Raw genomic sequence first — 16,766 nt, forward strand, 5'->3', positions numbered from 1 at the left:
TCTTGGCTCTGTTGGTTTCCTTTCCTTGAATTACAATGAGGGACACCAGTAGGACTGTCTTGGCTCTGTTGGTTTCCTTTCCTATTACAATGAGGGACACCAGTAGGACTGTCTTGGCTCTGTTGGTTTCCTTTCCTAGAATTACAATGAGGGACACCAGTAGGACTGTCTTGGCTCTGTTGGTTTCCTTTCCTTGAATTACAATGAGGGACTGTCTTGGCTCTGTTGGTTTCCTTTCCTAGAATTACAATGAGGGACACCAGTAGGACTGTCTTGGCTCTGTTGGTTTCCTTTCCTAGAATTACAATGAGGGACACCAGTAGGACTGTCTTGGCTCTGTTGGTTTCCTTTCCTAGAATTACAATGAGGGACACCAGTAGGACTGTCTTGGCTCTGTTGGTTTCCTTTCCAAGAATTACAATGAGGGACACCAGTAGGACTGTCTTGGCTCTGTTGGTTTCCTTTCCTAGAATTACAATGAGGGACACCAGTAGGACTGTCTTGGCTCTGTTGGTTTCCTTTCCTAGAATTACAATGAGGGACACCAGTAGGACTGTCTTGGCTCTGTTGATGTATCATACTATATAACTATAACATGTTTTTACTCTGCTTGATGTGAAATACAAAACTATGTAACAATTTCTTCATCTTCTTCATATCTCTCCCACTCCTCTTCCCTCCCTCCTTTCTTTGGTTGTTTCATTCTGGTGGCTTATCAGTCGTTCTTTGAGACACAGAGTCAATCAAGTTCTGACTAAGTGGCACAAAATCTAATTCATCTCTCGTGATTAATTTTTTTATTTTATTGCGCTGACTTTGAAAAACTTTAGTCTGAAGTTGTAGTCATTTCAGGACATTATACTGAACTCCATGTCAAGTCAGAATTAAGAGAGAAAATAAACAGGTCTGTCTTAGAGTTTTGGAAATGGAGAAATGCCAATAATGTTTGTGTTTAATACGTGTCTAGTCTGTGTGAATGAGCTCTATAAAAAGACCAACCAAAGCTTCTGAATACGATGTGTCTGCATTCACCACCGTACTTACATGTAATTGACCATGCCCAAAGAAACCATTTAGATTGGAAACAAGCTGTAGATACACTTGTCTTTAATCAAATCCAAATAGTAACTGTTTTACATGTTTACATTGAACTGCACGTTTGATAATGAAGGCCATTCCAATACAGCAGCTAAGAAATAAAACAGAAATATCTGAAAGTGAATGTTTAGCTGACAAGTATTTGAATTAGAATTCACTGATATGAAGTCTTAACGATTGTGTCCTTACTTACATAATAACAATGACATAATTGCCTTCTTGACGTTTTTGTTATACCACTGAAACAAATGGTAACAAATTAATTAAAGTAAAATAATATATCTTAGGTAACAAATGATCCTATTGCAGATTTAGACAGACAATGAATTCTGACTCAAAGACATTCAGGAGGAGTTGTGGAAATGTTTTTTTTTTCTTGATTCTTTGTTTTGTCTTGATTTCCTCCATTGAGCCGGTGAGTTTAATCTGCCGTTGAGAAATATCCTTGGTTAATTACTCCTCCCCTCACACCAAATGTAAACATGCAGCTCTTAATTCATTAGAGAGCTAACCAACCTCCAACTAAATTCATCTACTTCCTTTTACACATCTCTCTGTGCAACATGTTATCTACTCTTTGCCCCAAAATGTCTGTCTAAAGATGCAATTATCTGTTCGAGTATCCAAAAGATTTAGTGCATTTATATGTGTGTATGTATGTATGTGTGTTTGTGTGTGTGTTTCTGTCTGTCTGTGTTTTTCTGCCCGTCTGTGTGCCTGTCCGTCTGTGTGTCAGTGAGTCTCTCTCCTGCACAGCTAAGATCCTATAGCAATCATAGATCCTCTAAAAACTATACAGCCATCAGTCTATTAACCCTGCGGTGAATGTTCCTCCATGTTTTCTGCCTGTCACAAGGCATTCATTTTGCCTGTCTACCTGAGGCGAAGAGTGACGAGCGAATCTGTCCCCAGCCATAAAAGCCCTCTTTAGTTTTGGTGAATGCACTGGGCCGCCTGAAAAGGTCAACAAACATTAGAGGAGGAGGAGAGGAGGGCGGACAGGTTGAAATCATCTCTGGTTTGTCCTCATGCCAAGATTGTTGAGTTAGACTCAGGCGATCCTGATCCTATGAGCTAGGCCCCTCCCCTATGCACCAGGATCCTCACATACCAGGCAGGGTCCACCCATATGAGCAAGGCCCCTTTCGCAATTACTCCCCTTGTTTTAGGCCCCTCTCCTATAAACTAGTCCCCTCCTCCAAAGGCTCTTTTCCTGAGAACTGTCGTGACAGAGCGTGGGTAATATGTTCATATTCTATTTTATACATCTTATACCATAAGAATACAGTGAAACTGTTTGCTGTTGCAGGCAAACATAGATTATCATTGAGTCTCCCTACATAATATTTGTCCAGAGGATAGACAATAATATTTACAGAAAGGACATCACAGGAAGTGACATGCCAGTTCCAATGTTCCAACCGTTATGTCAATTAATGGGATTAACCATACTGTATCCCTTGAAATAATTCTAATTTGTTTAGAGTAGACAATTTTGCAAAACAATCTCCAAAGGAACTGGCATACTTGCAGCAACAGAGATATGGCATGGCCAGCCCTTTTAATTCTGGCATGTGCGGCCATCTGTGGTGCCGTTTTAAATCCTGCATATTTTGATGTATGTTAGCTGTCAGTCAAACTGCGCACAATTTAAACTGAAACTAACCTTGACGGTTGAAATTAGGATTTCATTCTGAAATTTTGGCATTAGTGTTAAATGGATTAATTCTGAGATTGAGTCATTGGGGTTAAGATTAGGCATTGATTCCGAGTGGTTAAGGTTTGCGATAAGGTTCAAATAGAAAAACAAACATTTCAAAATAAAACTAGCACTGGGATTGAACCCCCAATCTTCTGAGCTGTAGCTCGTGGTTTAAACTAGATGCTAATAGATGCTTGCGTTGCCCCTAGTGGACAGTAGGACATTGTCATGGAAATAAAATGCCACCCCATGCCATAATTTCACCTATTAAAATATGGCTAAATACTTCATAATCCACTAGAATTTGGCCATTTCAATTTGCTGTCTTAACTTACTTCAGTGAAAGCTATGGGTGTTCCTGGGTAACAGAACACGTTCACTTCCTGGTTAGAGTAGCCTATATGTAGGAACATGACAAATGCTGTAACATATAACAAGACATTAAATCATTAATCTGACTTGGATCCTCTGTAGCCTTTGTCAAAGCCTTTTAGTAGTTCAAATGCTGTGAATTCAAGACACCCAAGTGTTGATATTTAAAGCCTTCTCAACACAATAGTCATTGTTCTGCTGACATGTTGACATTGCAAAGGTTACTGTATAGAAAACAGACAGTATTATTATGAGAAATAAGCAAAACAACCAAAAACATGTCATACACCATTTCTAAATAGCCCAACATATTAAATCTTCACCTGACAACAGTTAGGATACCCTTCTTGGTCATTTCAAGTACAGGTACATTCAAAGTGTGGTAGAGAGCACTGTGAGCAGAGATGATGCTGGGAAGGTATTAAGGCGTGTCTTACCTGTGGGATAGCGCTCTATGACAGGTAGGTCATCCACCTGTAGTGTGGCGTTACCGCCACTCCGCGTAAACTTCACTATATGGTACTTTCCATCATTTACAAACTTTGCTGTCTCCTCGATATTTATGTCGTCCGTTCCAACATTAAATATAACTGCAATGTTTCCTTTTTCCTGTTGACACAAAAAAGAAAGAGAAAATAAGGTTTTAAAGATGAGAAGGAAGTGTATCTTGATGAGAAGGAAGTGTATCTTGATGAGAAGGAAGTGTATCTTGATGAGAAGGAAGTGTATCTTGATGAGAAGGAAGTGTATCTTGATGAGAAGGAAGTGTATCTTGTATATTCCAAAGCAGATGTTTGGTTGTTTTATAAAGAACAGCAAAGTGTAAGAGTCATTGTGTTTATGTAGTGATGAAGAAGATGATGATGGTAATGATGATGATGATGACAACGATGACGATGATGGTGATGATGTTGGTGATGTTGGAGATGATGGTGATGATAATGATGATTATGATGATGGTGGTGAGGATGATGTTGATGATAATGAAGGTGATGATGATGATAACCACATCCATGCGTTGCCACTGAACTGTAGATACCATCTGATTATGTTTACACAATGAAAGGAAATAGTGAGCTAATCAAATTGGAGACATTACATAGAAGTAATACTCAGTATAATGCTGTCTGAATCGATTTCCTTGTCAATATAACTATAGTTATCGATTCTAATCAAGTGTTACAACAACGTGTTTTTTACTGATTGCCTTTGTGAAAAGACTACCTTGTCCATGGTGTGTGTCCTCTTAATAAACCAACTTGGTTATTTACTGACACTTTTCTCCCTATTATTTTTATATCAGCATGACTATTTTGACTTCCGGGTAATTAGAGAGACCATCTGTATATTGCTGTGTGCCCCAAAGCACAGTTTAAAACTTAAACTACTCATCAGTTTAACCAATGGTGATTTAAAGTCCAATCAGAAGGTGGGATGTTGTCAGAATGTATATGGCCTTCAGATCTGATTGATATGGATTGGTTCAGTGTTTTGGATGTTGTCAGAATGTATATGGCATTCAGATCTGATTGATATGGATTGGTTCAGTGTTTTGGATGTTGTCAGAATGTATATGGCATTCAGATCTGATTGATATGGATTGGTTCAGTGTTTTGGATGTTGTCAGAATGTATATGGCCTTCAGATCTGAATGATATGGATTGGTTCAGTGTTTTGGATGTTGTCAGAATGTATATGGCATTCAGATCTGATTGATATGGATTGGTTCAGTGTTTTGGATGTTGTCAGAATGTATATGGCCTTCAGATCTGATTGATATGGATTGGTTCAGTGTTTTGGATGTTGTCAGAATGTATATGGCATTCAGATCTGATTGATATGGATTGGTTCAGTGTTTTGGATGTTGTCAGAATGTATATGGCATTCAGATCTGATTGATATGGATTGGTTCAGTGTTTTGGATGTTTTCAGAATGTATATGGCATTCAGATCTGATTGATATGGATTGGTTCAGTGTTTTGGATGTTGTCAGAATGTATATGGCCTTCAGATCTGATTGATATGGATTGGTTCAGTGTTTTGGATGTTGTCAGAATGTATATGGCATTCAGATCTGATTGATATGGATTGGTTCAGTGTTTTGGATGTTGTCAGAATGTATATGGCATTCAGATCTGATTGATATGGATTGGTTCAGTGTTTTGGATGTTGTCAGAATGTATATGGCATTCAGATCTGATTGATATGGATTGGTTCAGTGTTTTGGATGTTGTCAGAATGTATATGGCATTCAGATCTGATTGATATGGATTGGTTCAGTGTTTTGGATGTTGTCAGAATGTATATGGCATTCAGATCTGATTGATATGGCTTGGTTCAGTGTTTTGCATCAAACAAGAATAAACCAAATGGAATCAAATAATGGAATCTGTTCCGTCATTGTCACACCATCTCTGCCCCAGACACAGGTCAGGCATGTGTTGTAATGAGCTCTAGTCATATCATTGAAGGGTCTTCAGTCAGTACACAGGAGTGCTTTATGTGGTGTGTTGGCTCAGACAAGCTTCTCTTCTACTCTCTCTCTCTCAATTTGAGGGCTATATTGGCAATGCAAACATATGCTAACATTGCCAAAGCAAGTGAAGTAGATAATACACAAAAGTGAAATAAACAATACTAATTAACAGTAAACATTACACTCACAAAAGTTCCAAAATAATAAAGACATTTCAAATGCCATTTTATGTGCAATTAGTTAAAGTACAAAAGATGAAATAAATACAGTGGCTTGCAAAAGTATTCACCCCCCTTGGCATTTTTCCTATTGTGTTGCCTTACAACCTGGAATTAAAATTTATTTTTGAGTGGCTTGTATCATTTGATTTACACAACATGCCTACCACTTTGAGGATGCAAAATATTCGTTTTTTGGTGAAACAAACAAGAAATAAGACAAATTAATACAGAAAACTTGAGCGTGCGTAACTATTCACCCCCCCAAAGTCAATACTTTGTAGAGCCACCATTAGAAGTAATTACAGCTGCATTTATTTTGGGGTCTGTCTCTATTAGCTTGGCACATCTAGCCACTGGAATTTTTGCCCGTTATTCAAGGCAATACTGCTCCAGCTCCTTCAAGTTGGATGGGTTCCGGTGGTGTACAGCAATCTTTAAGTCATGCCACAGATTCTCAATTGGGTTGAGGTCTGGGCTTTGACTAGGCCATTCCAAGACATTTAAATGTTTCCTCTTAAACCGCTCCAGTGTTGCTTTAGCAGTATGCTTACGGTCATTGTCCTGCTGGAAGGTGAACCTCCATCTCAGTCTCAAATCTTTGGAAGACAAACAGGTTTCCCTCAATTTCCCTGTATTTAGCACCATCCATCATTCGTTCAATTCTGACCAGTTTCCCAGTCCCTGCCGATGAAAAAATTCCCCACAGCATGATGCTGCCACCATCATGCTTCACTGTGGTGTTCTCAGCGTGATTAGAGGTGTTGGGTTTGCGCGAGACATAGTGTTTTCCTTGAATGCCAAAAAGCAACATTTTAGTCTCATCTGACCAGAGTACCTTCTTCCATATGTTTGGGGAGTCTCCCACATGCCTTTTGGCGAACACCAAATTAGTTTGCTTATTTATTTCTTTAACCTCTTTAGGGTAGGGGGCAGCATTTAGAATTTTGGATGAAAAGCATGCCCAAATTCAACGGCCTGCTACTCGGGCCCAGAAGATATGATATGCATATAATGGATAGATTTGGATAGAAAACACTAAAATAGTTTTTATGAGTATAACATAACTGATTTAGCAGGCAAAACCCTGAGAAAAATCCATTCAGGAAGTCTTTATTTGTTGTTGGTTTTGTAGTTTTCTATTCAATGCCATTACAGTATCCATTGACTTTGAAGTTCCTATGCCTTCCACTAGATGTCAACAGTCTTTAAAATATTTTCAGGCTTGTATTCTGATGAGGGAGTAAGACCAGTCTGAACGAGTGGACCCTAATGTGTCGCAGAGCTTTTTCAGGCGAATGTGCTATTCTTGTTATGCAGGTGAATGAGGACCCAAAAGCGACTTGGCGAAAACAGAGTCTTTAATCCAGTAAAGTAAAAATACAATCAAATAAAACAATTTCCACTCGTAATGACGAGAACCGACTGGAGACTTGATCTTGAACTGCAGGTTGCCTCGGGAAGGCACTTGAACTTAGCAGACTCAGACACCTGCTCACCACGCAGCATCTGAGGGAAACACGACACGACAGGGCGATACACAGACACAGCACGGTGAACAATAGACAAGGATCCGACAGGACAGGAACGGAAAACAAGGGAAGAAATAGGGACTCTAATCAGGGGAAAAGATAAGGAACAGGTGTGGGAAGACTAAATGATTGATTAGGGGAATAGGAACAGCTGGGAGCAGGAACGGAACGATAGAGAGAAGAGAGAGAGGAAGGGAGAGAGAAAAAGGGGAACGAACCTAAAAAGACCAGCAGGGGGAAAACGAACAGAAGGAAAAGCAAAATGACAAGATGATATAAGACAAAACATGACAGTACCCCCCCACTCACCGAGCGCCTCCTGGCGCTCTCGAGGAGGAACACTGGCGGCAACGGAGGAAATCATAGATCACAAACGGTCCAGCACGTCCCGAGAAAGAACCCAACTCCTCTCCTCAGGACCGTAACGAAAAACGATAAAAAAGGGAAACTAGGGTACTACTCTAAAAAAAAAAAATGAGACACGGGTAGAGAACTGAAAACTTAAGAGCAAACAGGACCAAACAGGCCAGGAGAGTAACAACTAGGGACAGACTGAGACACAGCAAGGGCAGGAACAAGAACAGGAGAGATGCGATGGCAGGGAACAGACTGAGACCCAGCAAGACCAGGAGCAGAAGCAGAAAAAAAATTACCAGACTTCTGCGCGCAGTCTGAACACGCAGCCACGAAACGGCGCGTGTCACGCTCCTGAGTAGGCCACCAAAACCGCTGGCGAATAGAAGCAAGCGTACCCCGAACGCCAGGATGGCCAGCTAACTTGGCAGAGTGAGCCCACTGAAGAACAGCCAGACGAGTAGAAACAGGAACGAAAAGAAGGTTACTAGGACAAGCGCGCGGCGACGCAGTGTGCGTGAGTGCTTGCTTAACCTGTCTCTCAATTCCCCATACAGTCAACCCGACAACACGCCCAACAGGAAGGATCCCCTCGGGATCGGTAGAAGCCACAGAAGAACTAAAGAGACGGGATAAAGCATGAGGCTTGGTGTTCTTAGTACCCGGGCAATAAGAAATAACGAACTCGAAACGAGCGAAAAACAACGCCCAACGAGCATGACGCGCATTCAGTCGTTTGGCATAACGGATGTACTCAAGGTTCCTTTGGTCAGTCCAAACGACAAAAGGAACGGTCGCCCCTCCAACCACTGTCGCCATTTGCCTAGGGCTAAACGGATGGCGAACAGTTCGCGGTTAGCCACATCATAGTTACGTTCCGACGGTGACAGGCGATGAGAAAAATACGCACAAGGGTGGACCCCATCGTCAGTATCGGAGCGCTGGGACAGAATGGCTCCCACGCCCACCCCGACGCGTCAACCTCAACAATAAACTGTTTAGTGACGTCAGGTGCAACAAGGATAGGAGCGGATGCAAAACGCTTCTTAAAGAGATCAGAACAACAATCATACGACCGGTGAGGAGGAAGGGAGTTGGTTCTGGACCGACTGAAGACCGTGCGCAGACCATGATATTCCTCCGGCACTCCTGTCAAATCACCAGGTTCCTCCTGAGAAGAGGGGACAGAACAAACAGGAGAAATAGCAGACATTAAACACTTCACATGACAAGAAACGTTCCAGGAAAGGATAGAATTACTAGACCAATCAAAAGAAGGATTATGACACACTAGCCAGGGATGACCCAAAACAACAGGTGTAAAAGGTGAACAAAAAATCAAAAAAGAAATGGTCTCACTATGGTTACCAGATACAGTGAGGGTTAAAGGTAGTGTTTCACATAATATACTGGGGAGAGGACTACCATCCAAGGCAAACATGACCGTGGGCTCCCTAACTGTCTGAGAGGAATGTCATGTTCCCGCGCCCAGGCTTCGTCCATAAAACAGCCCTCTGCCCCAGAGTCTATTAATGCACTGCAGGAAGCTGCCGATCCGGTCCAGCGTAGATGGACCGGTAAAGTAGTACATGTACTTGACGGAGAGGACCGTCTAGTAGCGCTTATCAGTCGCCCTCCGCTTACTGATGAGCTCTGGCCTTTAACTGGACATGAAATGACAAAATGACCAGCGGAACCGCAATAGAGACAGAGGCGGTTGGTGATTCTCCGTTCCCTCTCCTTAGTCGAGATGCGAATACCCCCAGCTGCATGGGCTCAACACCTGAGTCAGTGGGGAAAGACGGTAGTGTCGGAGAGAGGGGAGACACAGTTAACGCGAGCTCTCTTCTATGAGCTCGGTGACGAAGATCTACCCGTCGTTCAATGCGAATAGCGAGTTCAATCAAAGAATCCACGCTGGATGGAACCTCCCGAGAGAGAATCTCATCCTTAACCTTAGCGTGGAGTCCTCCAGAAAACGAGCGAGCAACGCCTGCTCGTTCCAGTTACTGGAGGCAGCAAGAGTGCGAAACTCTATAGAGTAATCCGTTATGGATCGATTACCTTGACATAGGGAAGACAGGGACCAGGAAGCTTCTTTCCCAAAAACTGAGCGATCAAAAACCCTTATCATCTCCTCTTTAAAGTTCAGATAATTGTTAGTACACTCAGCGCTTGCCTCCCAGATAGCTGTGCCCCACTGCCGAGCCCGACCAGTAAGGAGTGATATGACGTAGGCAATCCGAGCTCTCTCTCTGAGTATGTGTTGGGTTGGAGAGAGAACACGATATCACACTGGGTGAGAAAGGAGCGGCACTCAGTGGGCTGCCCAGAATAACATGGTGGGTTATTAACCCTAGGTTCCGGAGGCTCGGAAGAACCGGAAGTAGCTGGTGACACGAGACGAAGACTCTGATACTGTCCTGAGAGGTCGGAGACCTGAGCGACCAGGGTCTCAACGGCATGCCGAGCAGCAGACAATTCCTGCTCGTGTCTGCCGAGCATCGCTCCCTGGAACTCGAGAGTAGAGTAGAGAGAATCCATAGTCGCTGGGTCCATTCTTGGTCGGATCCTTCTGTTATGCAGGTGAATGAGGACCCAAAAGCGACTTGGCGAAAACAGAGTCTTTAATCCAGTAAAGTAAAAATACAATCAAATAAAACAATTTCCACTCGTAATGACGAGAACCGACTGGAGACTTGATCTTGAACTGCAGGTTGCCTCGGGAAGGCACTTGAACTTAGCAGACTCAGACACCTGCTCACCACGCAGCATCTGAGGGAAACACGACACGACAGGGCGATACACAGACACAGCACGGTGAACAATAGACAAGGATCCGACAGGACAGGAACGGAAAACAAGGGAAGAAATAGGGACTCTAATCAGGGGAAAAGATAAGGAACAGGTGTGGGAAGACTAAATGATTGATTAGGGGAATAGGAACAGCTGGGAGCAGGAACGGAACGATAGAGAGAAGAGAGAGAGGAAGGGAGAGAGAAAAAGGGGAACGAACCTAAAAAGACCAGCAGGGGGAAAACGAACAGAAGGAAAAGCAAAATGACAAGATGATATAAGACAAAACATGACAATTCTTGTTTACCTTTTATATTGACAACATTATTGCCGGGTGAAATATTATAGATCATTTAGGCTAAAAAACAACCTGAGGATTGAATATAAACATCATTTGACATGTTTGAGCCTGTGGATTACTGAAGAAAACACACTAACAAAACGGAGGTTTTTGGATATAAAGAGTCTTCATCGAACAAAAGGAACATTTATTGATTTAATTCATGTCTTCTGAGTTCCACCATATGAAGATCATCAATGGTAAGGGATTCATTTTATCCCTATTTCTGAGTTTTGTAACGCTTCTGGTTGGCTGGTTACTGTTTAATAATTTGTCAACTGGGCTATGTTCTGGGCTAGGTATGTTCTGGGCTAGGTATGCTTTTGCCGAAAAGCATTTTATAAATATGACACCGTGGTTGGTTCAATAAGAAGTTAAAATATGTTTTGTTTTCAGAATTTTTATAATGAGCATTTCTGTAATTGAATTTGGCGCTCTGCAACCTCACTGGATGTTGGCCAGGTGGGACGCCCACGTACCCTAGAGAGGTTAAGCCATGGCTTTTCTCTGGCCACTCTTCCATAAAGCCCAGCTCTGTGGAGTGTACGGCTTAAATTGTCCCATGGACAGATACTCCAATCTCCGCTGTGGAGCTTGGCAACTCCTTCAGGGTTATCTTTGGTCTCTTTGTTTGCCTCTCTGATTAAAGCCCTCCTTGCCTGGTCCATGAGTTTTGGGGGGATGGCCCTCCCTTGGCAGGTTTGTTGTGGTGCCATATTCCTTCAATTTTTTAATAATGGATTTAATGGTGCTCAGTTAGATTTTCAAAGTTTCTGACATTTTTACAACCCAACCCTGATCTGTACTCCTCCACAACGTTGTCCCTGATCTGTTTGCAGAGCTCCTTGGTCTTTATAGTGCCATTTGCTTGGTGGTGCCCCTTGCTTAGTGATATTGCAGATTCTGGGGCCTTTCAGAACAACTGTATATACTGAGATCATGTGATAGATCATGTGACACTTAGATTGCACACAGGTGGACTTTATTTAACTAATTATGTGACTTCTGAAGGTAATTGGTTGCACCAGATCTTATTTGGGGGCTTCATAGCAGAGGGGGTGAAAACATATGCACGCACCACTTTTAATTTTGTAGAATTTCTTCATTTCACTTCACCATTACATGAAATCCAAATAGAAATATATTTAAATTACAGGTTGTAATGAAACCAAATTGGAAAAATGCCAAGGGTGTGAACACTTTTGCAAGGCACTGTAAACATAAACATGGGTTGTATTTGCGATGGTGTTTGTTCTTCACTGGTTGCCCTTTTCATGCTGCTGTGATTGTACACTATGGTATTTCACCCAGTAGATATGGGAGTTTATCAAAATTGGGTTTGTTTTCCATGATCCGTGTAATCTGAGGGAAATATGTGTCTCTATTATGATCATACATTTCCTTCTCTCTCTCTCTACCCACTCTCTCTCTATTACTCAATGTGCCTCTCTCTTTCTGAGCAGCTATGAATGGAGCAGCTGGTTGGGGGCTCAACACTACAGCACAGTACAGCAGTAAACTGCATGAGATTATCCAGTCAGCATAACCTCTCTCTCTCTCACTCTCTCACTCACTCACTCACTCACTCACTCACTCACTCACTCACTCACTCACTCACTCACTCACTCACTCACTCACTCACTCACTCACTCACTCACTCACTCACTCACTCTTTCACCCACCTCTCTATCTCCCTCCCTCTTTTTCTCTGCTCAATCACTAACACTCTAAGCAGTGAGCACATCCCACAGCCAAAAGCTACTTCTAGCTTCCCCAGTTAGAAACACTTGTAGTGTGTCACACCAGATTACGGAAACTAGGATGTTCAAAATTGAACACAAGATAGTATCAACTGATTCCATTAAAGCTAGAGTAAGTAATTAATTCCCTTACTCCCGCTACATTCCCTCTCTCCCCCTACACCCACATCTCTCTACACTCACTCCCCGTACATTCCCTCACTCCCTTACACTCCCAAACTCTCCCCTACAGTCCTTCACTCCCCCTACACTCCCTCACTCTCCCCATACTCTCTCACCCTCACCTATACTATCTCACTCTCTCCTACACTCCTTCACTCTCCCTACACTCCCTCACTCTCCCCTACACTCCCTCACTCCCCCTACACTCCCACACTCTCCCTTACACTCCCTCACTGCCCCTACACTCCCTCACTCCCCCTACAGTGGTTATTTTGAAACAGACAAGAAAGTAAACAATAAATATGTTGATAATAAATCCAACTTTAAAGCTGGGAATCTGTTTAGTGGTTATTGATATTTATCCTATGCTATATACTAAAACAAGTGGCGGGGACACTGTGTTGTCATTTTATACATCTCAGAATGTAGTTTTAAACTAGTGTAAAGAACATGATGTGAAATCTGACCCTCGTTCATGTGTGGAGAAGAGGATAAGTTATCCTGCAACAGGGTGATCAACTTAAGATTTTACAAATGTAATGTCCCTCTCAAGGACTCCTCCATAGCATCTTACTGCAGTAACTGCACTGTGTTGTGCTGAGGAGGCAACTACATAGCAAGGCATTCAGAAAGTATTCCAACCACTTCCCTTTTTACACATTTTGATACGTTACAGCCTTACTCTAAAATTGATTAAATAAATGTTGTTCTTCATAAATCTACACACAATAACCCATAATTATGAAGCGAAAACCGGTTCAAATTTTTGGGGCAAAATTATTACAAATAAAAATCAGAAATACCTTATTTACAGACCATTTGCTATGAGCCTCGAAATTGAGCTCAGGCGTATCCTGTTTCCATTGATCATCCTTGAGATCTTTCTACAACTTGATTGAAATCCACCTGTGGTAAATTAAATTGATTGGTCCCACAGTTGAGTGCATGTCAGAGCAAACACCAAGCAGTTTGGTTTAAGGAATTGTCAGTAGAGCTCCGAGACAGGATTCTGTCGAGGCACAGATCTGGGGAAGGGGACAAAAACATGTCTGCATCATTGACATTCCCCTAGAACACAATGGCCTCTGTCACTGTTAAATATAAGAAGTTGGGAACCACCAAGAGTCTTCCTAGAGCTGGCCACCCGGCCAAACTGAGCAATCTGGGGTTAAGGGCCTTGGTCAGGGAGGTGACCAAGAACCCTATGGTCATTCTGATAGAGCTCGAGAGTTCCTCTGTGGAAATGGGAGAACCTTCCAGAAGGACAACCATCTCTGCAGCACTCCACCAGTAAGGCCTTTATGGTAGAGTGGCCAGACAGAAGCCACTCCTCAGTAAAAGGCACATGACAGCTCGCTTGGAGTTTCCAAAAGGCACCTACATGACTATCAGACCATCACAAACAAGATTATGTGGTCTGATGAAACCACAATTGAACTCTTTGGCCTGAATGCCAAGCATCACGTCAGGAAGAAACCTGACACCATCCCTACATTGAAGCATGGTGGTGGCAGCATCATGCTGTGGGGATGTTTTTTAGCGGCAGCGACTGAGTGACTAGCTAAGATCAAGGGAAAAATGAATGGAGCAAAGTACAGCGATCCAAGATCCTTGATGAAAACATGCTCCAGAGCGCTCAGGACCTCAGACAGGGGCGAAGGTTAACCTTCCAACAGAACAACGCCCCTAAGCACACAGTCAAGACAACACAGGAGTGGCTTCAGGACAAGTCTATGAATGTCCTTGAGTGGTCCAGGCAGAGCCCAGACTTTAACCCAATCGAACATCTCTGTAGAGACCTGAAAATAGCTGTATGGTGATGCTCCCCATCCAACCTGAAAGAGCTTGAGAGGATCTGTAGAGAAAACAGGTGTGCCAAGCTTATATTATTATTATATATTATTATTATTATTTATTATATTGCTTATAGTGTCATACCCAAGAAGACTCGAGGCTGCAATCACTGCCTAAGGTGCTTCAACAAAGTACTGAATAAAGGGTCTGAATACTTATGTAAGCGTAATATTTCAGTTTTTAAATTGCAATACCTTTGCCAACATAAAAATAAATAAAAAATTGCTTAGTCATTATGGCGTATTGGGTGTAGATTGAGGAGGATTTTCGTTTTTTAATCCATTTTAGAATAAGGCTATAAATTAACAAAATGTGGAAAAAATCAAGGGGTCTGAATACTTTCTGAATACATTGTAGCTATATACACTAAATACTCTAAATATACTATATACACTAAATATACTATATACACTAAATAACTTTGTGTCCCAATACAGCAAAAAAACTCAAAATACAGGGTTAGTGGAAGAGATTAAAGCAATTATAGTGATGCTTTTATTAGTATTCCTTCAATAGCCATTTAACGCTCCCCAATGTCTCTTTAAATAAATCCCTGCGTCTAGTCACAAATTGCCTTTTCAATGTTCTAAAGCAAAATCATTTGAGAGTGGGGAGGGGGCAGGGGAAGGGAGAGACAGGGACAGAGAGGTGGGGGTAGACAGAGGGTAGAGGCAGAAAGAAAGAAAGAGAATAGATTTATTATTGCTCTATTCACATTTGTTTGTTATCTATTTCACTTGCTTTGGCAATATAAACATGTGTTTCCCATGCCAATAAATTGCGAGAGAGAGAGGAACTCAAACACAAACACATGTTGGTCTCTCTCTCTAGCTCTCTCTCTCTCTGTGACTTTCTCTCTCTCTCTTTCTCTCTCTCTCTGTCAGTAGAACTTCAGAAATCTAGTTTAAAAGGCTTTAACTAGGTGGTACCTAGGGATAGCTTGGGATATAACTAGGTGGTAGCTAGGTGTAACTAGGGTTCTAATTGGGTGGTAGCTAAGTGTAACTAGGGCTCTAACTGGGTGGTAGCTAGGTGTAACTAGGGTTCTAACTGGGTGGTAGCTAGGTGTAACTAGGGTTCTAACTGGGTGGTAGCTAGGGAAACAGTAGCTAGGGATATAGTAGCTAGGGGCACAGTAGCTAGGGGTAAAGTAGCTAGGGGCACAGTAGCTAGGAGTAGCTAGGTTATTCCAGTCAGTAGTGAAGTCTGGTTGAAAGACCCTAACTGGTTGGTAGCTAGGGAAACAGTAGCTAGGGGTACAGTAGCTAGGGGTAAAGTAGCTAGGTATGTTACAGTCAGTAGGGGAGACAGCCAGCTGTATTGCCACAGAGATTGATATCTGATGAGTCCCATCTTACATACAACCAGCCCTATTGACACCCTCAAAAGAAGCACCCTATACCATACATAGCACACTACTTTTGACCAGGGAAAAGGGTGGGATACGGAAGAGGGTGCCATTTGGGAAACATTCCCAGTCCCCTTCACCCTTCCAGCCCTCTTGCTGTACATACATATACACACATACTCTACCCCCCCACCAGTTCAAGCCCTCCTCTACCCCTCCACCAGCTCCAGCCCTCCACTACCCCACCAGTTCAATCCCTCCTCTACCCGCATCAGCTCCAGCCCTCCTCTCCAGCCCTACTCTACCCCCCACCAGCTCCAGCCCTCCTCTACCCCACCAGCTCAAATCAATTAATCAAATTTCAATCAAATAATTTCTAAAGACCTTCTTACATCAGCTGAGGTCACAAAGTTCTGTACAGAAATCTATCCGAAACCCCCAAACAGCAAGAAATGCAGGTGTAGAAGCTCCTCTCCAGCCCTCCTCTACCACCTACCAGCTCTAGCCCTCCTATACCACCCACCAAATCTAGCAATCCTCAACCCCAACACCAGATCCAGACATCCTCTACCCCTACACCAGATCCAGCCCTCCTCTGCCCCCCCACCAGGTCCAGCCCTCCTCTATCCCCCTCACCAGATCCAGCCATCCTCTACCCCTACACCAGATCCAGCCCTCCTCCCCCCACCAGATCCAGCCCTCCTCTACCCCCCACCAGATCCAGCCCTCTTCTACCCCCCACCAGATCCAGTCA

The 16,766-nt window shown here is 42.7% G+C and overlaps 1 protein-coding gene across 13 annotated transcripts in view; it reads right to left on the reverse strand.

Moving 5' to 3' along the window:
* Positions 1 to 16,766, reverse strand: part of LOC124038645 (neurexin-1a-like) — an 819,670-nt gene that overhangs the window by 169,765 nt on the left and 633,139 nt on the right. For all 13 annotated transcript variants that reach the window (XM_046354744.1, XM_046354740.1, XM_046354738.1 and 10 more), the window contains one exon: positions 3,610 to 3,781. In XM_046354744.1, the coding sequence (XP_046210700.1) occupies positions 3,610 to 3,781 (172 nt within the window). The remainder of the gene's footprint in view (positions 1 to 3,609; positions 3,782 to 16,766) is intronic.

This window comes from Oncorhynchus gorbuscha, linkage group LG06 (assembly GCF_021184085.1).
Source record: "Oncorhynchus gorbuscha isolate QuinsamMale2020 ecotype Even-year linkage group LG06, OgorEven_v1.0, whole genome shotgun sequence".
In the NCBI taxonomy this organism is placed as follows: domain Eukaryota; kingdom Metazoa; phylum Chordata; class Actinopteri; order Salmoniformes; family Salmonidae; genus Oncorhynchus; species Oncorhynchus gorbuscha.